This window comes from Hydra vulgaris, chromosome 01 (genome assembly GCF_038396675.1).
Source record: "Hydra vulgaris chromosome 01, alternate assembly HydraT2T_AEP".
NCBI classification, from domain to species: Eukaryota; Metazoa; Cnidaria; class Hydrozoa; order Anthoathecata; family Hydridae; genus Hydra; species Hydra vulgaris.
The window spans coordinates 55,300,001-55,323,846 of record NC_088920.1 but is presented as its reverse complement, the minus strand read 5'-3'; the positions used below and the strand labels follow the sequence as shown (position 1 = coordinate 55,323,846).

Below are 23,846 nucleotides of genomic sequence, written 5' to 3'. Positions count from 1 at the left end.
TAACAATTACTTCAAAACAATAATTCTTTTAATTTTTTGATTAAATCCAATTGTTTTTTATATGCGTATTTTTGTGTTTACCACTTTCTAAATTTACTATCAAAAGATCTTTCTTCATTCAATTATTATTTTAGTTTTTTTGTTGAAAATTATTGTTTTTTTCAATTTATTTATTATAGTTTTATGAACTTTATGTGAGCAACCTTTTTAAGCACACTAAAGACATATATGGTCTTTCATGTTTGAGCACAAGCATTGGCTGTGGAACTTACTTGTTGATGCTCATTGGTATTTGTATCATAATGTTAATATGTTGTATAGATTTTTTTTCAACATCTAAAAGTTTTTTTTGCTCAACCTCATTTTAGCTTCAACTTAACTTATAAGAGTTTAAAAATTTTTAACACAGCTTGTTATAATTGTTTTATCTTAATCTAATTTCCACTTTAAAATTTTTAGCGTTTAATGAAAAAATACAAACTGATTTCTAAAGTATATGGTGAAAACATGGCCTAATTTTAGAATGTTATATGTTTTAGAACCTGAAGGTTTAATTCCCAAATACTTTACACCTTTAAATTCTTCGAACCTTCAATTATTTCTTTATCTTTTATTATTTCTAATTAGGTCTTCTTTTTTCAAAATACTTTGACAAGTGCATTAGTGTTTACGCCAACAACAGAATGGATTGGTAATAGTATAGTACAATGTGGAATATCAACATTTAATTTGTTTTTGGTTGTAGCAATGAAAAGTTATATCAGTAGCGATGTTCTGGAAATTCTTTTATTTTTTGGTTAATAAGTAGTTTAAAAAACATTGTTGAAAAATGAAATTTGAAATTAATATCAACAATACATTCCATAAAACCCTCATGAGGGTTGATTATATATACCATTAGATGTTTATTTTAAATGGTTTCAAAATCTTACATTACCTTTCATGAGAGTTTTTAATTTACAAAGATGTTTACTTATTTTAGGCATTTGTGTAATTGGTATGGTTAGATTTTGTGTAAACAGTTTGAAAGATAATAGCTACTAAATAGTGTCTAATTCTGAGTCCTTCCTAGGAGGGTGGGTTGTTAAATGAGGTCATTCTTTACCAAACTAATAGTCAAAGAACTATATAAAAAATTCATAATGTCATTTATGGGCCTGTTAATTTAATTTCAACATGCCTTCATTTATCTCTGAAAAAAAAATCTTATTGGTTCTGGTTTGTTCTGAATAAAAATAACTTAAAATGTATAGATTTACATTACCCAATATTTCTTTACTAGAGTTTTTATTACAAATTCTTACTGTTGTTATCAAAAACATGATGAAGAAGTTGTTTTAAATAATCAGCATGAAAAATGATGTTTTGTATCTCTCCCAGTGTGATATTGTGTTAATTGTGTGTCATTTGTGGTAGATATTTTTTTTGATGGAGACTGTTACAAAAAATATCTACCACAGAGACTTTTTTTAAATTCTTATCTTTTTTCAAAATTAGGATCTAAATCTTTGGCAAAACATTCTTTAACAAAATTTGCTAACAAAACAAAAGTGAGGTAAGGATGAATCCAATAGATTGACAAAGCTGGCTTTTTCCTCTTAAAAGCTTTATGCAAAAACTTCCACTAACATCCTTTTCATAATATGGCTAAATTTAAATGTGTAGTGATGCTGGTCATCCCCTGGCCCAAGGGCAAATGTCAAAAAGATTTTTTGAACAAGCAATTCACCACTCTAATCTGCAATTGTAGCTCCATTGGTGGTTCCATTATAATCTGCAAATGTAGCTCCATTAGTGGAATAACTTAATCATAAGCTTGGACTCACACATGTTGTCACACATGTTAAATGAAAAATATTTTTGAAGTCATTTTAGTTTTGATGTCTCTCCCATGTATTCTTTTGCCACAAGGAAGTTTTTAAGTCTTATGTAAAAAGAAATGATCAAAGAATTAATCAGATATTACTTTTAAGACTTTATCAGGTCAAGAAGAGCTTTAAGATTTGAAAAGGTTTCTGGTATGTTTTGTGAAAGTGCAATAATGTTGCTTGACAATAGAAGTTTTCAGTATTTGGAGATGTTACAGTTTTTCTCTCTTTAAAAACAGGAGTGCTCTGTCTTATCTCGTCAGTTAAAATAAATGTATTATCTCGTCAGTTAAAATAAATGTATTATCTCGTCAGTTAAAATAAATGTATAGCTCATTTTCAAAAATGACCTATCTCTATGCATTACAAACTTTACAATTGATGAATCATTTAATTTTTTAGATGTTCTGATAATTTCACCCAGGTTGTTTAGACTATGACATTAAACAACTCAGCGCATCAAGTTGCCAATGAGCATTAGCTTTGTCACAAAAAAGTGGCATTGACACAGTAAGCCGCTTGTGTCTTGATGCTATATTCAATATAAAAATATCTTTTTACAAAAAAGGTTATGCATTATATATATATATATATATATATATATATATATATATATATATATATATATATATATATATATATATATATATATATATATATATATATATATAATGCATATATATATATATATATATAATGCATATATATATATATATATATATATATATATATATATGTATGTATGTATGTATGTATGTATGTATGTATGTATGTATGTATGTATATATATGTGTGCTTGTGTTTGTATGTGTATACTGTTAAGAATAATTGTGTTTCTCATCCAATAGAAGTATATGAGTATGCCCAGGTTATTGGTATTGATCCATTGAGGGAACCTGAACTTCTTTATATTGCTCGTCAAGGAATTGTGGCACCATTACCTAATGATTGGAAACCATGGTACCCAATTTTATTTAATAATTATTTAACTTTTATTGTATTTGTTTAGTTTAAACATTATATTTTAATTTATAAATGCTTGTGGCATACCTTATTCAAAGCATAAAATAAAAAAATTATAATGTTTATTGGTACTGCAGAAATTAAAAAAAAAATTATGTCTAAAATGAAAATGGTCTTTCAGTATTCCAAACTCAAAACTTGGATGTGAAGTATTTTCATGTAATTGATATAATTATATTAAATTGATTACGTAAAAATAAAAAAATAAAATGGAATAAAAAAGTTAAATTAATATTAATTAACACTTTAATAAGTGTAATAACTTTATTACAAGTTTATCATTAGTTATTATTTTTATTTCACAAATTATTTCATTGTAATGGTTTCACAAAATATTTCATTGTAATGGTTTCACAAAATATTTCATTGTAATGGTTGCACAAAATATTCCATGGTAATGATTGCACAAAGTATTTACTTGTTATGATTGCACAAAGTATTATATTGTGTTAATAGCACAAATTGTTTGATCATGATGATTGCACCAAATGTTCCTTTGTAATGGTTGCAGAAAATATTCCTTGGTAATGATTGCACAAATTATTTCAATGTAATAGTTGCACAAAATATTTCAGGGTAATGTTGCACAAAATATTCTATTACGTTAATAGCACTAAATTCTCCATTGTAGTATTTGCACAAAATGTTCTATTGTGTTGATAGCATTGATTATTTCATCATAATGATTGCACAAAATGTTCTATTGTAAATATTGCACATTAGCTTTAAGAAAAATTTTTTGTTAATTTTTTTATCCAAAGGAAATGGTTTTAAGTTTTAAAATCCAAATATTTTCTTTTAAAATTTGATTTAATTTGAGTTAAAGAACATTACATTTGGTTTGAGTTAAGAATTTACATATAGACACAATTATGGTTAGGAACATAAAATTTAATCTTTTATTTTGGTCTTATAGGATACTATAGATACTTATAGAATGTATAAATTATCATTCAAATAGTTATTTGTTATATATTTTTGTATTATCATTTAGCCAAGATCCAAGTGGTGATATTTATTACTTTAATTTTTCTACTGGTGACAGTGTATGGGATCATCCGTGTGATGAACATTTTAGAGAACTTGTTGAAAAAGAAAGAATGCTTTTACGAAAGAAATCTTTAGAGAAAAAGAAAGTTAAAAAAAATAAAGACCAAAAAACCAAAAAAGAAGTATCTTTTAATTTTAGTACCTTTTTTTGTTGTACTTTTTCTTCTTTTTAAAGTTTAGTATTCATGTTTAGATGACAAGTTGTATGGGATGTTTTAAACATGATTTTTATTTATGATTTATATCTTTTTTTATATAATGATATATATTTTTATTTATGATTTATATCTTTTTTTATATAATGATATATTTTATATAATGAATTGTGAGGATAAAAATATATAATAATAGTAGTAATAATAAAAAAATTCTTTAAAGGTCATCTCTATTACGTATAATATATAAATATGAACATAAAACACGAGTTTGACGAGGTCCATACTTATTTATTCTATTAATAAATTTTTTAAATAACAATAATAAAACAGAAATATTTAAGCTCCTAATTGTTAAAGCCATTTTTTAATCTAAGATGGTAGAAGTCATTTTACTGAACAGACAAACTATTTTTTTAGATTGACTTAAGTTTTTTGTTTTTTGCAATGGGCAGGTTTCTAAATTTTTTTAAAATTGGGCTGGTTTCTTCTCATATAATACACCTTCCCAATGACTAGTTTTTGCATACCTACCAGCATTCTTATTCATACCTGATTTTTGAATGTAAAAATATTGTGTTTTTAAGATAAAAAGTATAAGAAAGTTTTTATTTTTTTGAATGACAAGATATGGCAATTGGTAAAAGCAGTAACAGATTGTTTGGTTAGAAAAACTGTAGCAGAGTTTATCATTAGATAGATTTTTTATTACAAATGACGAAAAATTGGTTGTTAAAATTTTTGTTTTTAAAAGTTATTTATGTTTAATAACTATGTTGCATTTAATTGTTGTTTTGTTGTGTTTAAAAATTGCTTTGCTGTGTTTAAAAATTTTTTTTTTTTAAACATGCATTTTTTGTTAAAACGTTTTTGTTAATTAAACATGCATTTGTATTGAGGATTTGTTTTTTTAATCTACTCATAGGTTTTAAATTTTTTTTTAACAGAACTTTGGTACTCTTGCTCCTTTAAAGGGGGAGAGTGGGCCACAACTTTCTTCACTTAAGAGTAATCATGGTAAACTTGGATCACTATTGTCTACTGGTAATCCTCTTGGGGTCACTTTGCAAAGTAATGTGAATCCACTAGCCAAATCTGGAATTCCTTCAAAAATTGGTTTGACTGCAGATTTAAAGAATCCAACTAAAATAAATGTATGATTTTTCATTCCTGGTAATTTTTTTTTTGTCTTTTCTAATTAACTACTGTTACTGTATTTTTATTTGGTTTCTTTTAACTTACCTGTTTTTTAACTGTTTAGAATACTGAAACAAAAACTAATTCAAAAAACAATTTGAGAGATTCATTTGCATTTTCACTTGGTAAAACAGGTGAAAATGTTAACTTTGAAATGTCTGATTTAAGTGAGGTTAGATTTTTCTCCAAATATGGATTTAATCAATTTTTTATTTTTATTCTGTCATATTAAATTTATATAATGAATTGGATATTTTTTAAACACATATTTGATGAGATTGAATCAAGCTTTTTTGTTTATATTTTTGTATTTTTTCAGTATTCAGATGGCAAACCAAAATTTACTCTTGGACTTCATGCACAAGATATTGCTAATCTCAGCTATGATGTAATAATTCATTGTTTTGGAGTTGATGGTTTAATTGAAATTTTCTTATTAAATATCTTTTATTACTATGTCATATACTTGTTCTCCAAACATTAAACCCTTATTCCAATTAGTAGTCCAAATAGAAACCCATACTCCAAATAGCCTCTTTTTATTAATCACAAAAATTTTATTTATTTCTAAACTGAATCTGTCTATGAGTTAAAAGTGGACTTTTGGGCATTAAATTTATAAAAATAAAGGTTACTTGCAGCTATGTTAAAAATAATGTTTAAAAAAAACAACAATAAATTAGCATATTAGTTATAATTTTTGTAAAAAATTGTTTTGAAATTTATCTTCCAATAATACCTTTCTCTAATGGTTGCTGTACCAAATGTTGCTATAATAACACTTGCTGTAGTAATGCTTGCTCATTAATAGTTGAGGTTGGTTTATTTGGTTGATTTTAATCTGTGAAATTTAGCCCAGAATAAAATATATATATATTATATATATATATATATATATATATATATATATATATATATATATATATATATATACAACCCTCAGAATTAGGGTTGACATTCAGCAATGCCGACCTAACTGCCAACCTAAAAGTGTTTGAGGTCAGCAAAATATTGCCGACCTCGTTTCTATGTTTTATGGTAAGACCTTTGTATTAAATTTTTTTTTGCCGACCTCTAAAAGATTGAGGTCGGCAAATTATTGCTGACCTCATTTTTCCTAATTCCGAGGGTTGTATATATATATATGTATATATATATATATTTACATATATATATATATATATATATATATATATATTATATATATATATATATATATATATCAGGGTTCCCACTCCTCCTTAAAAACCTTAAATATCCTTAAAAAAACATATTCTCCTTAAAAGTCCTTAAATAACCTTAAAAAAAGATAAAATTTGACTGCTCTCCTTAATTTCTGCTTATTTTTTTTATTTTTTAATCATCTAGGAAATTTTATTAAAGTGAAGGATTATACTTATTAACAAAGAAAAAAATATAAAGTTCTTTGATAGTTTGCAAACCTATATTTCTATTATATATATATATATATTTATATATATGTAAAGTAATTATTAATTTATAATAATTTTTCTGTTTATATTTAAAATTTATTGAAAAAAATAAGATTCTGTTTCTAATGTTTTCTCCCTAATTCTCCTTACTTTTTCTTAAAAAAAAGTGTTGTTTGTGACCAAATCTCCTTAAATATTAGGAAAATATCTCCTTAAATTTCCTTAAAATCCTTACTTTTAGCCTCAGTTTTAATAGTGGGAACCCTGTATATATATTAGTTTTGTTTTGTTTTTAAATAATTTTTGATTTAGGAATCTGATGATGATAATCAAAGAAGTGCTGATGATAAAGATGATGAAACTGAACTGGTTAGAATTTTTTAAATAAATTTCCACCTCGTTTAATTATCTTCTTATATAAACTTCTCGTTTTTCTTCCATTTTCATTAAAAAAAACATGAGAATTTTTTTTTAAATTATATTTACTTTTTTGGTACCTAAATACTTGTATACAAACTTGTTTTTATATTATTTAATTTTATGTTTTATTTATTTTATGCTAGTATACCCTTCAGTAGGAGTGAGTAAAGCCAGATACCTGGTCCAGTTTGTTAAAAACGGATTCAGATTTTAGCAAAGTTGCTAATTGAGTTAATAAATGTGACTATTATATAACTATCAAGTTGCAGAAATAGAATCAAATCAATTTCGGTAACAATTGTTGTACAACAAAAGCACTCAACTGTTGTACAAAATTCTACAACTATTGGAAACCAACCTTAATCATGACAAAATGAATATTCATTCATGAATATTCATTTTGTCATGATTAAGGTTGGTTTCCAATAGTCATTTTAATAACTTGCATTTTAAATTATAAATAAAGAGAGAAAAAGTTTCAAATATGGAAAATAAAATTTGGACTTCAACATACACCCTGCTCTCCTTCAACATACACCCTGCTCCCCTTTAACATACACCCTGCTTAATTTGAGTTTTATTAAATTTATTTAATTATTAAATTTTATTAAAGATAAAATATGGCCGTTGATTAGTTCAAAATGTACCTGTGTTTTGATTTCATCATTCTAGTTTTCAGTTTCTTCTAAAAATAGTTGCAGAAATTTGTTTGAATAATACATGCAATAAATTTCTTTAATACATGCAATAAATTTCTTTAATACATGCAATAAATTTCTTTAATACATGCAATAAATTTCTTTAATACATGCAATAAATTTCTTTAATACATGCAATAAATTTCTTTAATACATGCAATAGATTTCTTTAATACATGCAGTAAATTTCTTTAATATATGCAATAAATTTCTTTAATACATGCAATAAATTTCATAATACATGCAATAGATTTCTTTAATACATGCAATAAATTTCTTTAATACATGCAATAAATTTCTTTAATACATGCAATAAATTCCTTTAATACATACAATAAATTTCTTTAATTGATGCAATAAAATTTAGTTCTGTAATATATGCTATAAGGATTCTGTACTATATTGTTTACAATAAGAATTCTATTCAGTAATATACAGTAATACAACAATAAAAAAAACCTTTCTGTAATATATGTGATACATTGTTTTGTTATACTAGCTATATTAGTTGGAAAAACCACATCACATCTTTAAGTGCCATCTTTAAAAATACCTTTAAGTGCCATTTATTTAACTGAAGGCTTTATTAGGTTTATTTATTATTGCCAAACCAAAGGCTTTAATACGTGAGTTTGACCTGTGGGAAGTTTAGTTGAATTTCACTTAACTATCTGAATTTCAAAAATGAACTCCAATCTAATAATACTGAAACATCACAAGCCATGTAATCATAAAATAGAATTGCAATTACCTTTACACTGCAAAACTAAGATCAATCATGTCATAAAAGTATTGTTTTTTTTTTTAATAATATAATACTTTATAAAATAAAGTAATTCATTATTTAAAAATTATGAAATAGTTTTATTTTCATTATTAAAAATTATGAAATAATAATATAATACTTTATGAAATAAAGTATTATATTTAAGGAATTTTAATAATACTTTATTCAATATAGGATTTTGGTATTAACTCAGGCCTTGCAGCTCGTTTAGAAGGTATGACTATAGAAAATCTTCCACGATATAATATGTCTAATGATGATGATGATAGCGATAGCAAATCTTATAAATTTGATATTAAGAATTCTTTCAATGAAGATAAACTCCGGCAAGAAGTTTTAAAAATAAAACAATCAAATGAAAAATTAGGTCCAGACCAAAATCTCTGGAAAAATGTAAAGCTTATGAACAATGCAAATTTCCAATTACAATCAAATGAAGGATCTGAAAGTTATGCAAACAGTAACAGGTATACATTTTTTGTATTTTTGCTACATGATAATGTATAATACTATAACACCTATTCATTTAAGTTCATTAAGAAAAAATGTTCTTTAAAAAAACACAAAAAATTTTAAAAAAAAGTTACATCTCCCTGATAATCACATCCACCAAATTCATTGTTATTTAAAAAACAGTTATTTTATATAATCATTCCATTTCTGCTGGCTCCAGATTGTTGTGGTTATAATATACAATAATATACAAACTCTTGACAGTTTTATGTGTTGTGTGTTGTGATTTTTTGTTATGCACAATAATATACAAACAATAATTTTATGTTTTAGTATTGATGACGAAAATGTCATGATTCTTGAGCGTTTTCAAAAAGGTGTTGACATTAATTCATCAGCCAATTTAGAAACTCAGTCTAAAGATTTAAAATATTTCAAGGAAAAATTAATGAAAGAAGAAACAGAAGAAAAAGAAAAATTAGATGCTCAATTCAAAGCTGATATTGCAAGTAAGAATACATGTCTAAGCAAAAGTGTATGTGCAAATATATAGCTTTGCTTAGACACTTATGTGCACCACAGACGTTGAAAATCAGCTTTTAGGTAATAACATGTAATAATTTAATTTAAGGTCTTGCAAAAACTAATTAAGATTAGTTGCTTTTAAAAAAACCATAATCCCCAAAAAGGATGATTTATGTTCACTGTGCAATCTCCAAATATCTATTGTACACTCATATTCGATAAATGTATGTACTTGTATAAAATGCATAAATTTACTTATATAAAAATTATTATTAAAAAAAATAAATAAATAAAAAGTTTAAGTAAAATAAAGTTTGTTATTTTTGATGTTAAAAGATAGAGGTAGAAGTAATTTAATTAAATAATATTTATAGTTATTAGGTTTATCTAAATGCAGTTTTTCACCATTTGTGATATATACACACACAGACACACACACAGACACACACACACACACACACAAACACGCACACATGTAGTAAGAATACTAATAACAAAATAATAATTTAGAATTGCGTTCAGAGCATGAAAGTAAAAAGCTAGATGAAGAAAAAAGGCTCAAGGCATGTTTTTAATTTTGAATATATTTATACCCTTGTTAAGGTATTTATTGAAATTTTTTTGGAAGTGTAAAATATATGCATGATCAAAACTTGTTTGGCTTTTTAAGAAAATTGGTAGTTTCAAGAACACCAATAATAAATTTGTATTTTTAAAATCATTGAATTTTCAGTGTAATATAGATAGGTAAACCAATAAAAAATGCTTAACTGATAAACAACTAATCAATAAAAAATGCCAAGCTAATAAACAGCTAACCAGTAAAAAATGCTAAACTAATAAACAGCTGACCAATAAAAAATGCTTAACTGTTAAACAGCTAACCAGTAAAAAATGCTTAGCCGATAAACATATAACCAATATAAAATTGCAGAAAAATAAGAATAATTGTAAATTCAAAATTTGAAAAAAGTAATTAAACAGTACATAGTAAGTAGAAATTTGAGATTGAGATTTAGGTTGCCAAATATAAATAAACCTTTATTAAAAAACCCTGCTTTCATCTGCATACATTTTTTTTTTAATTATATTTAATTTGAAAATGTTAAACTCATTTAATTGTGCAGAACCTTGAAACTTGTATAGTGATAAAAAATTTTAAAATAGTTTATAGTAAATTAAGTGGTCAATATTAACGTAAAATATTTTAGGGAAGAGTTTAAAGCAATTAAAGAGTTCTATTGCTAAAGATATTAAAGTATGGTAGGTTAGATATACAGTATACAGTATGGAAGGTAATCTACTGAGATGAAGAACATATATTTACCTAAAATTAATATAAAAGATGAAAAAAGCAGCTTGTCTTGGATGTATGACTCAGATGTGTTTTATATCAGAATGGAGAAAAATGTTAATTAATTGAAACTAAAAATCATTTACTTGGACTTGTTTGCCAATTTTTACTTGAATATTAAACAATTGTCATTGTGAAAAATCAAAATATCCTTAAGACTGTAAAGATATGTTAAAATTTAAGTTAATTTATAGACACCAACAATAGTGATGAATTTTGACTAATATGAAAAACTTCCCTGTTCAATGAAATATGTATGGTGATATTTGAAATACTAAGCAACTGGTATGCTTCAAAAAATTGTAGATACATATAAATTTAAGGTATAATTAATTATTTATTTACATAAGAAAAACATAATTTGTATAACTTAATAAGTCATACAAATTTCCTTGCTTTTTCATTATTAGTAGGAAAAAAAATTTTTTTTTCAAAATTTTCTGTTAAAGCAGTAAACATAATATGCAACAACTGGTATGAAAAAATTTAGAAAATTTTACAACCGGTATGAGCGTACTGGTCCGTACTGGTAGAATATCCCCACTGTGTATGGGATACATTATAAATATTATTATAATAAGATTATTATACAAATAAAATAATAAATAAATAGTAACTAAAAAAAAAATTATATTGCTCAATTGTTTATTATATTAGTCTCAACTTAAATTTGTTAAAAGGTTTTATGTTCTTTATCTTCTGTGTTGAATAAAGTTTGATTTATAAAGCAGTTATCAATAGAATTCTTTTTTTTTCTAAATAAATTTTTTTTTTTTAATTGCAATTATTGCAGCTATGGCAATAAAATTTGTTTGCCACATTGCAACATGTTTGCTAGTACAGATCAGTACGCTCATACCGGTTATTAAAATGTTCTATATTTTTCATACCCGTTGATGCATATTAAAAATTAGCCTATGCACTTTTTTTTTTTAGTTGATAACAAAAAGATTTTTTTCAATCAATTAATTTGTATTTGTTATATAAAAATGTGATAACATAATGTCATAATTTTATGAAGTAGCATCCGCCACCTTCAATCTTTATTAGTGGCTTTATGTTATAATTTTTAACATAAACATATACCAGCAGCATTGCATGTTTATGTACTTCTCCAGCAGGGTGTTTGATTATTTGGTTTTCTGTCCAATAGTTGGCAATCAAAGCCCATTGCAGTTATAGCTGAATTGTATTGCTAATAGTTAGATTGCACAATTGTTGGTAAAATGACCAGCTCTGATCAACCAAAAATGGGTAATATTGCTACATGATAATGCTTGGCCACATGCAACAAGATTAACCCAAGAAAAAATAAGGCAGTTAAACTGGGAGGTTTTACCACATCCTCTTTATTGCCCAGACAACACCATTCGTTTTTTATTTTTAAATTTTTTTCTATTTTGATATATATATATGTATATATATATATATATATATATATATATATATATATATATATATATATATATATATATATATATTCATATATATATATATACATTTATATATATACATATATGTATATATATACAGTATCGGACAAAACAAGTGCAACCAAATAATGCTAATTTAGTTTCTTTATATAAAAGTGCTGCATTTTTTCAATTTAGAGAAATAACTATGTAACTGTTTAGAGACAAAGTTCTTCAAGTTTTATTCATCATAAAGTTCATTATTTGTACACGAAAATTAATAAATTAAGCAAAAGTATTAAAAAAAGTTGATTTCCTTCCGGACAAAACAAGTGCAACTCAACAAAATGTTGACCAAGCTGTATTTCGCTATCAATATTTCGTGGCGAATCCTTTGTTGTCGATCACAGCCTTGTATCTTCGAGGCATAGATTCGATCAGGTGATCAATGAAACTTTGTGGAATCGCTGCCCAGGCCTTTTGGATTTGTTCAAACAGTTGATCCTTATTACAAACACCTTCACGATTAATTCTGCAATTGACGATCTCCCACAGGTTCTCGATAGGGTTGAGATCCGGAGATTGAGGCGGCCAATCCATCACCGATAGGTGGTTGTCTTGAAACCACTGCTTGACTACTTTTGCAGTGTGTTTCGGATTGTTGTCTTGCTGAAAAACCCATTTTATTGGCATATTCCATTCAGCATGAGGTAACATAACATCTTTCAGGATATTTTTATACATGAAACGGTCCATTATTCCATTGTTTTGATGTATTGGACCTAAACTGTTAGCAGAAAAACACCCCCAGACCATTACATTGCCTCCACCATGCTTCACGGCAGTAACGTAATCGAGGCGTTTCCCGGCCGGTCTTTTGGCAGTAACGTAAATCGAGGCGTTTCCCGGCCGGTCGACATACACAGCAAATGCCATCGCTCCCAATGATGTTGAACTTCGATTCAATATGAGATGTAGCAAACAGGAGTGTTTTCTTCTGGTTTTTTAGTGAAATCAACGGTTTCTTTGCAGTGCGTCGAGAAAACAATCCGGCTTCAACAGCACCTCTTCTGATTGTTCGGTCCGATACAGGCAGCTCTAATTGCTTTTGTATCTTGACTGATGATATCCAGGGATCCTTCTTGACGAATCTGACAATCATAGAATCCTCTCTAGAAGTGGTGGAACGCGGTCTTCCACCTTTGTAATCTGCTGCCAACTTCCCCATAGAACAATATTTGGAACATAGTTTTGATACGGTCCATTTTTCACGCGATATTTATCACAAATACTTTTTTGTGACATTCCACTTATGTAATCGCCAATAATTTTCTTTCTTTGTTCCAATCCAAGACTGTCGGGAGCCTTTTTTGCACTTGAAGTCATAAAAATAATAAAAATAAATAATCACGCTTCTCAAGGCTTACCGTGTTATATTTACCTTGTGATGATACAATAATGCTCTGTGGAACACAATATCTTGGTTGGATGTGGACTGTATTGATGTAATGAAACACTTGTTGTATTTCACTTCTTGTATTGATGTTCTTCGATAAAACACTTTGATAAAACTTACTTCGATAAACTGTCTTGATAATACTGACTGATTGACTTCCATATACTGACTGAATTACATGTCGATTTACGTGTCTCTTATATAGTAAAATGAACCTGTGTGAACCTGTTCTGGAAGATTCTAGATGCTTCTTTTCGATGCTTCTGGAAGCTTCTGAATGTTTCTGGATATTTCTGGATGCTACTGGATGCTTCCAGATGCTTCTTCTGGAAACTTCTGGAAGCTTCTGCATGCTTCTGGATACTTCCTAATTACTTCCTAATTATTAAAAAACTTCCGTGACGTTGACACGGACCAGACTTATAAAAATGAAACAAACCAAAAAGGTTGCATTTGTTTTGTCCGCTGCAAAATGGCACTTGTCAACGAAGTTCTGCCTGTGTGCTGTCACCTGTCAGCTGATTGCTCATGTCATGGCATGCTATGACTCCAGACTCCTGAACTGTTTGCTGTGGTAGTATAGTTTGTTTCGTTTTTAAGATATGTAAAATTAGGAACACTTTTTAGCATTGTTCGATGTTGGTTGCAAATGTTTTGTCCGATACTGTATATATATATATTTGTATAGATATATAAAATATATTTGAGGTTATGTATTTTGATGTAATAGTACATAGACTCTTGTAAGTGTTACAGTGCTCAATATCATTAAATAATAAAGCTATATATTTATATTTCATTCAGATGAATAAAAATAAATGATTAGCGGGACTCAAAGTTTCATGCCCGAAGGCAATCATCAGCCGATTCATCAATATGAAGAAAAAAAAACATAAACAAACTGTTACAAAAACATAAAAATTAATGTAGAATGACTTATAAACGACTGACATTATAAACAAATCTAAGTAAAAAACAAAATAAAAAATAAAAAGCTGTTATAGTTGACTAATCTTCTGTGTCAAATAAAGGTAATAAGAATTTTTTAGATTGTCGACACTGAGATACAATTTCGTTTTTTTTTATACAGTAGATTTTTTCCATTATGTGATAAAATGACATATTTTTCGTAGAGTCAAAGGTGGCATATTTCTATATTAGGGTTTATGTTTTGGTCTTAAAAGTTCCATATTTCCTTAGAGAGTTCTGTGTTATTTCTATACTTAACTGATGCAAATGATTTGAGATGGTTTGTGTTTTTAATTTAAATGGTGTATTACTAAAGCCAAAGTATACTTTTTTATTATGATCAACCGTTACTAGAAACTATATTACTAGTCTTGACACAGGAGACTAGTAAACTATAATGGCTTTTTGTTTTTTGTTTTGTTTTTTACTTACATTTCTTTATAATGTCAGAAGTCATTCTACAGTAATTTTTACGTTTTTGTAACAGTTTGTTTACGGTTTTTTCTGTATTAACGGCTGATGATTGCCTTTGGGCATGAAACTTCCCACTAATCAGTTGTTTTTATTCATCTAAATAATATATATATAAATATATATATATATATATATATATATATATATACATATATATGTGTATATATACATATATATATATATATATATATATATATATATATATATATATATATATATATATATATATATATAAATAGTTTTGAAATTTGAAAATGAATTTGAATGAAATTTTACAGGAAGAACTTAATCTTGAAGTACAGAAGTTAAAAGCTAAGTATGAGATAGAAACAAAGAATGAAGAAAACAAAATCAAAGTTGATCATCAAAGTATTATAACTCAATTGAAAAACAAACTGGATTTAGAAATGCAGCAATTTACAGCAAAATTGAAAGAAGATAAAGATGTTGAGTTGAAACGTTTAAAAGCTGAAGATGAAAAGGAAATTGAGAAACATAAATCTAATCTAAAAGATAGTTTGTTAAAGTTTAAAGAAGACATCGAAAAGCAAAATGAGCTTGATAAGAAAAGTTTACAGGACAATCTAGAGAAAGAAAAAAGATTAGTAAGTATAAACAGCATGTTAAGTTAGTTTAATTTTTGTAACATACGCCACATGTTTTAGTATTACTTATTATGTACAATCATTCAGTTACTTTACTTATAAATGTAATGCTTGTAAAATCATTCTACATATAAGTAATTTGTTGAAGTTGACATCATTATTTATTTTAAATGTAGCTTTCAAAATAGATAGGACTTCAATATTTAAAATAAATTTTAATTAAGTTTCTGTGATTATTATTAGTATTATATTTGTATAAAGACATAGAGCTTATATAAAACATAGAGTTTATAGATAAATAATATTTTTTTATATCTATAGTAATATAGTATCATAAACACATTACTTAGAGTGTGACTGTATTAGTAATTGACCGAGGTTGAAATTTGACTTGGGCTGGGGTTGGCTTTGGTATAAAATATAGTAGGGCCATGTTTGTGACTGGGACTGCATAAATATTGATACGTTCTAAAGTAAATTTTTTTATTCAAAGTTCATGTTATATGTTATGTATATTTATGTTTATTTATATATGAAGATCATCATGATCAATATGATCATCATAATTGTCATTATTATCACCATCATCATCATTATTATCATCATTGTTATCATCGTCATCATCATCATCATCATCAATCATACCTTAGCCCCTTTTATGCTGTTTCTCTAATGTAAACAATCTCCAGAATATTCAATCCTTAACTAGAGCTCATTCATACCTTATGTAAAGCAATCTCTTCAAGTTTTCTTACTTTTAACTCTAACATTTTCTCCTGAAGCTGCTGTCTCTACATGTTAATAACCAAACCACTTAAATCTTTTCTGACAAACATTGTTTAATAAATTGTTGTTGTTTTTTATTTCTCTTTGAGATTATAACTCCTTTTCTTGTCTTGTTAAAGTCATGCCAAACATCCAGTTGCTATATTAAACTGAAATCATTTTTTTCATCTTTTTTACAAGAACACCTCTTAAGAACAACTTTATATTTATTATTGCAAAAAGTTAATGTAAAAAGGTCCTGTCTGATGCTAAGCTCCATTATTATCAGTTTACTAAATCGTGTATCTTATCACAGATGTTAGGTTCTAGAGACTTTTGGAAAATCTCAAGTAGTGCCATTAACTAAAGTAAGTCTAAGATTCAAACTCTAATTTATGGGTCTGATCTTATCACTTCTCCCCGAAATAAGGCAGAGTTCTTTGCAAAAAAATTTTTCTCTAATTTGACTCTTGAATCTAATGGGCATGCTCTTCCTGTCATTTCAGTTAAACAGATTAATCCATTGTTAGACATCTAAATCACTACAGCTTCCTATACTTTCCTATCCTATACAGTTTCCTAGTCAAATTAAACTCTTATACAGCTTGTGATTCGTACAACATTTCCCTCATTTCAATAATCATTCGTAATAATTGTTCGTTACATTTCCCTCATAGTCTTACAAAAGTGTTCTCCACAACTTTCTTTAATTCTCATTAAACTATAAATAAGTGCTAAATAAGTAGTAACAATCTTTAAAAACTCTAGAAAACGCACTGACCTCTCTAACTATATTTCGATTAGTCTTCTCTCTATTATTAGTTTCTTTATGTAAAGGTTTTGAGATTATTAAAGTGATCCCCCAGTGCCAACACAAGTTGTGTTTATATCATAAATGATTCTTAAAAAATAAGTTTCATGTTAATTAAACTTTCCAGAACAAATTGTTTATCGAGGTATTAGCGAAAAAAAATCATAATTTTTGAGGCTTTTTTTTTTCTCGAAGGTAAGTTCTGGCTCTTTGAATTTTTTTTTTTTTAATTACTGGTCTGAATAATGTACTTTTGTAGTTAATAAACGACATCAATACAAAAAAGTTCTTTCAAATAACTTAAACTCGAGTTATAAACCTTTCGTATGGATTTTCCCTTTTGCAATTAATTTTTAATGTAGAAGAATACCTATATATATATATATTGCTTTTTATATAATGCCAAATAAAATTAACACAAATGTTTTAAAACTCTAACTTATATTTATTTTATTTTAAAAACAAAGCTATATACTATAAATATACTATAAATATAAAATATGTAAATTTAAAAATTAAATTTGTTAAAAACAAGTTCTGCTAATAAAATTTTAAAACCAAAAATACCATTTTTTAAATTTTTTGGATTTAGTTAGAAATAATGCAAATAAATTTCATTTCATGGTAAAAAAAAACAAAATATTTTAATAGAAATAAGAATAAAACAAAGTAAAAAAGCGGTGATCTTCGTTTAATTACAATTTTTATTTCATCAAAAGCAAATTTTTATAAAAGGGGAAAACCCAATCTTACTGTGTTATCATCTAAATTATTATGGTAAGTACATTTATTACTCAAACCAGGTATTTTTACTACGGAAAAAACTATGCAGATTTATGGATTTAATATTAACCTCTCAACCGGAAGTATAATGACAAAACAAATGTTTTTTGTTAATATCTCAATAAATAAATTGGTTTGGTAATTTTAATTAAAAACTTATTTTCTATTGCTTATAGTGTTTAAGGTCAGTAAAAAATTGCTTATGTCGTTACTATGTCTTATGGTAAGACCTTTGTATCAAATTTTTTTTGCTGACTTTTAAAAAATGGAGGTCAGCAAATTATTGTTAACCTCATTTTTCCTAATTCTAAGGGTTGATATGATATATATATTCCTAATGTTGTTTATCAAAAGAATGTTGTTGTTGTTGAAAAAATTCCTAATGTTGTTTATTAAAAGCCTGTAAAACTATTCATGGTGAATTCTAGGAGGTTGAAGGTTAAAAAGTTAAAAAACTTTTTTTTAATTTGTATTATTTGATTTTTATTATTTTATTATTGCAAGTAATTATATTGATTATAATTTATAATATTAATAATAATAATGATAAAAATGATTATATTATTTTTATTTTATTGTTCAAAATACAGTAATTTTTATTATTTAATTATTACAAATATTATTTAATTTTTAAGGAAATTAGTGTTAGAGTTGTTTTGACTTTTCTAAAATTAATTTTTAATTAACTTTAGTTTTAAGATGCAATGGTATTTTTTATTTATTTATGACAAAAATAATAAAGTGCTTCTAACATTTTTAAAGCAAAATTATTGTTTTTTGTTATTTATTTAGCCATTACCATTTGCAGTTGGTATTATTATTATTTTTAGAATTGGGTTTTGAAAAAAGGTTTTAGAATTAAATTGGAAAAACACTGTTGAAATTTATATCTAAAAATTTCCTTTTGCATTTATAAAATAAAAAATGTATTTTCTGTAAAGAATTTGAATAAGTTATTTATGCTTTTTTTTTGTTGATTTTTTATCTTTAACCAGAGTTTTATGATTTTTGTATATATGATTGATTAAGAAAAAGCTTGAAGATAAAAACAGAATGTTTCAGAAAAGAGGTGGTAGCGGTTATTAAGTAGGTTATAGCTGTAATTAAAGTGGTGGTATCAGTAAACTGTTTATTTGAGCAAAAATATGATTCTAGAACTGGCCTCGTATTTAGTTTCTTACAATTAAAAATCTGCAAATTTTTTATTTAGCTTATTGTTGTTAATGGTTGGTAAATATAAAAGTTATATATTAATTACTAAAAAAGCAATTACAAATAATTGCTAAATAAACAAAAGTATTATTCCTAAACAAATGTAAAATTAAGATTAACAAATGATTATAAACAAATATGGTAAAATCTAAAAAAACACAGATATATAAATGTGTATATTTAAAAAATTTCTAATGAATTTAATACCATAATTTAAATCCTGCTGATAAAGATAATAGCAATGCTAAGTTTAGCAAAAGAAAACATTTAATATAATGATGTAAAAAATCTAATGACAAAAGTAACATCCTTTACATGTAACAGTTTTACATACATGCATACATACATACATACATACATACATACATACATACATACATACATACATACATACATACATACATACATACATACATACATACATACATACACAAGCCTTGTTTTAAATAAAAAATGCTTTACACAATAGGCTAATGTGAGTTTGACGTCATAAAATTCTCTTTTTTTGTTTTTTAAAGACATTTAATTTTTTTAAATTACTGCAATAATATTAGTTACCACAAGACGAGTTAAATGTTATTTAACTTCTTTTTTATTATTACTATTAGGAAATGTTTATTTTCTTTTTTTTTAATAAGATTTAATAATGCATTTTTAAAAACATTTGATATAAACAAATTTCTTTCTTTTCTCGACATTTGCATAAATGAATTAAAATATGTTAAGTTTTTGAATTTTTAAATGTTTATTTCTTAAATTTCTATTTGCAGCTTTGCAACTACAAATGATTTTTTATTTAAAAAAATTAGAGAGTAACAAATAAAAAAATTGTTTTGAAAGCAATGATTATTTTTCCAAGCATCATTTATTAAAATTTTATCACTGTATTTATATCGTTTGTTAAAAATATTTCGCTGCGATAATAAATAAATTTTTTCGCTGTGATTTGTGTTGTAAAAATAAGTCTGCACGAAATGTGCAAATTTTTGATTTTTGATTTTGTTTATTTAAAATTTAATTTTTTTTTAAAGTTATATATTTTTATTAAATTAGTTTTAAATTAAATCATATATTTTTTATCGGAATTAAATTATATTATTATGATCTTTGCTTCAAGTTTTAAGTATTAACGTTTTTCAAGCGAAAAAATCAATCATTACAATAAAATAAAAACAAAATAAAAATAATTTTTTAATTTTATTTGAGTTTTTTTATTAGTAAATCACTGTTTACATAAAAAATCGCTCAAGGCGTATGAAATTGCTCTACTTGTAACACTTTAAAACAAAGCCTGATACATACATATGTATGTGCGTATCTGTGTATACGTATATGTATGTATATGTATACATACACAAAAATGATAATTGTTGATGTAATGTGTATAATTCTAATCAAAATTATTGAGTAATTTTGAATGTAATGTGAAACAAAAATAGTAATTATAAAAACAACTGAAACAAATGACAAAAAAAGTATGTATATATATATATATATATATCTCATAGACATATATAAATAAATATATATATATAAAAAAAAAGGAGAGCCTATTTAATGTTTCCTTTTTTTTCTTTATTGTTTTTTATCTTTTATTTCTATATATTTATTGCTTTTTTTATCTTTTTTTCTCTATACAGTGGTGGCCAAAGTATTAGACTAAATGAAATTTTGATGGGTTTGTGAAATTTATTCATAAATAGTGCAGCATTTTTACTCAAAACATTACAAAAAATTAGAAAAGTTAAGAAAAGCAATATTTTAATTGTAATAAAGCTTAAAATTGAACTAAAATAAATTTGGACTTGATATTCAAATGTCAAGAGAATAAACTTGAAAATGAACTTAAAATTTGCATTAATAAAACAAAGTAAAAATTACAATAAAAATGCAAAAAGTAACAGTAGAAAATGAAATAAGTTACAATGGGAATGAAAGTTTGTATAGTTAAAACATGTCAGGTAATATTTTGTATGGTTTCCCTTATTTTTAAGCAGTACATGGACCCTTGGAGGATTGCCACGAATAATTTTCGGGCAAAGCTGGCGAGTTTTGTCATCGTGATTGATCAAAGCCTCAGTGTGCCTAGTGTGACAAGGTGCTCCATCTTGCATAAAAAAGAACAGTCTCCGTTGACACCATTCGCCAAGTTAAAGCAGCAGTCGTGTCTCAAGCACCTTCTTGTATTGAACTTGCTTCGTGGTGCTTTCAATAATATACAGTCATCCAGGCCCATAAATAGAGATGACTGACCAGACCATGAAATACATTAGGTGCTTCAATGTCTCTGCAACACAGTCACAAACTTCTTCACTGGGTCTCCTGCATACATAGGCTACTTTCTCATCCATGATGCAAAAGGACGATTCATCACTGAAACACACCTGACTCCAATCATTTTCAGTGTAGTTCTTGTGTTGCTTTCCATATACCAAATGTTTCTTGATCATTGCCGGAGTCAGCTTTGGTTTTCTTCGTGACCGTCGAGCTTGAAAACCATTTGCAACTAATTGTCTTCCGACTGTTCTGGCACTCACATGTACTACTTTTTTGTAATTCTTTTTGCAACATCTTGCTTGTTGCTTTTTTGCTTTTATGGTTTTTTATACAGCATTTCATGAGGTACCTGTTGTCTCAGGCAGGCACTAATTTCTTTCTGCCACAATTGCCAGCACCATTGCCTTGTAAATTTTCACCAGTCTGCATCTTCTTTATTCTGGATACCTATTTCTAACTTATTCCAATGTTTTTAGCAATCTCCTTTTGCATGAGTAATGTCTCTTGTAGATAAACCTCAACTTTTGTCAATTTTGTTGGTGACAGGTCAGCAACTTTACCCATCTATTAAAAGGATATAAAATGCTTTATTAATTAAACATGTTTCTTCATTTTTAGAACATATAATTAAATAAAAGATTGACCTTAATATAATGTCTAGCAATTCTTATTAATGTACATTTTCCTTTAATTTCTGCTCATAAATACCAAACAATTAAGAAAATACTGACAGATAGCAGATGACCAAATTTTAATATTCAGTTTACAGTTAAAAAATTAAATAAAGTAGTACTTGAGTGAAAATAAAAATAAATTACACTTATTATCACTCAGACAACATTGGCCTATACATGAAGTAACTATATATAAATTAATTTAATAAATAATTTGTGTCAAGGTACATTTGAAAATAACCTTGATTTTGTAGCCTAGTCTAATAATTTGGCCACCACGTAAGTAATCTCTCACTAAATAAACATAAAATAACAATGGTAAATAAAAATGTGTGACAAAAAAAATTGAAAGAAAAATATTGGTGTTGAAAGATTCTATTAGATTTAAGTTGTAAATTAATTTTAAACTCCATTTTAAGGGCCACAATACTTTGACCATTGATGTTTCAGAGAGCCTGATAAAAAGGTGTCACTGCATTACTGTGTCTGGGATGCATTGTTACTACTTATACTAGTCTATAGTTGACAAATCAGAATATAGTTGTCAGCATATTTTATAAATCAGAATATAGATGACAGAATATTTTATAAATCAGAATATAGTTGACAGAATATTTTATAAATCAGAATATAGTTGACAACTTTTTTTTAAAATCAGAATTAGTTGACAGCTTATTTTATGAATCATTATATAATTGACAGCTTGTTTTATAAATCAGAATATAATTGACAGCTTATTTTATAAATCAGAATAATTTTTTTTTTAGTTTTTACTAAATTGACATGTAACCAAATTAATTTTTATATAAATAGTTTTAGGCTTGTTTATAATTGTAAGTCATAAAAAAAATTTTAAAATAAGTGTTACACCCACTGACATAACTGTTTTTTATGTTTGTGGTGTATTTGTATGTTTTTTATGTTTGTTGGTGTATTTGGTGATTATATTTATTATTATAATTATTATTATTAATTTTATTATTATTAATTTTATTATTATTAATTTTATTATTAATTCAAATGACTTTCTTATAGTTATTCCTGATGTAGTTTTACTATTTAATATTTTTTAATCCAGATGTTAGATAATGTCAAGAAGCAGTTTGAAAAAGAAACTGAAGAACTTCGTTCAAATCTTTTCAATGAGCATAATTTACGAATAAATTCTCTTAAAGCAGATATTGAAGGAAAATATGAGGAAGATGAAAATATATTTAAAGACTCCTTAAATCAAAGCAAGTTTGCACAAATTTCAGGCAATATGTCTTATATCAATGAAGCAGAAGAGAATCATAAATATGCAATAAAAGAAATGAATGAGAAACACTCTGAAGAAATCAGAAAATTGTCTCAAAAGTTTATACACCAGTTAGAGGAAATAAAGAAGGAATTTGAAGAAAAGGTTATTGTTAAAGTATTTTGGAAAATATTTCAAATTGGTTGTT

General features: G+C 26.0%; 1 protein-coding gene across 3 annotated transcripts in view; it reads left to right on the top strand.

Moving 5' to 3' along the window:
* LOC100214033 (centrosomal protein of 164 kDa) overlaps nt 1-23,846 on the top strand; it is a 39,871-nt gene that overhangs the window by 2,647 nt on the left and 13,378 nt on the right. For 2 of the 3 annotated variants that reach the window (XM_065788693.1, XM_065788692.1), the window contains exons 3-13: nt 2,717-2,828; nt 3,886-4,063; nt 5,044-5,250; nt 5,358-5,465; nt 5,613-5,681; nt 7,039-7,095; nt 8,806-9,098; nt 9,418-9,593; nt 10,120-10,172; nt 15,553-15,879; nt 23,480-23,803. In XM_065788693.1, the coding sequence (XP_065644765.1) occupies nt 2,717-2,828; nt 3,886-4,063; nt 5,044-5,250; nt 5,358-5,465; nt 5,613-5,681; nt 7,039-7,095; nt 8,806-9,098; nt 9,418-9,593; nt 10,120-10,172; nt 15,553-15,879; nt 23,480-23,803 (1,904 nt within the window). Of the gene's footprint in view, nt 1-2,716; nt 2,829-3,885; nt 4,064-5,043; nt 5,270-5,357; nt 5,466-5,612; nt 5,682-7,038; nt 7,096-8,805; nt 9,099-9,417; nt 9,594-10,119; nt 10,173-15,552; nt 15,880-23,479; nt 23,804-23,846 lie in introns of all 3 variants that reach the window. The other variant, XM_065788694.1, reaches the window with a different exon arrangement.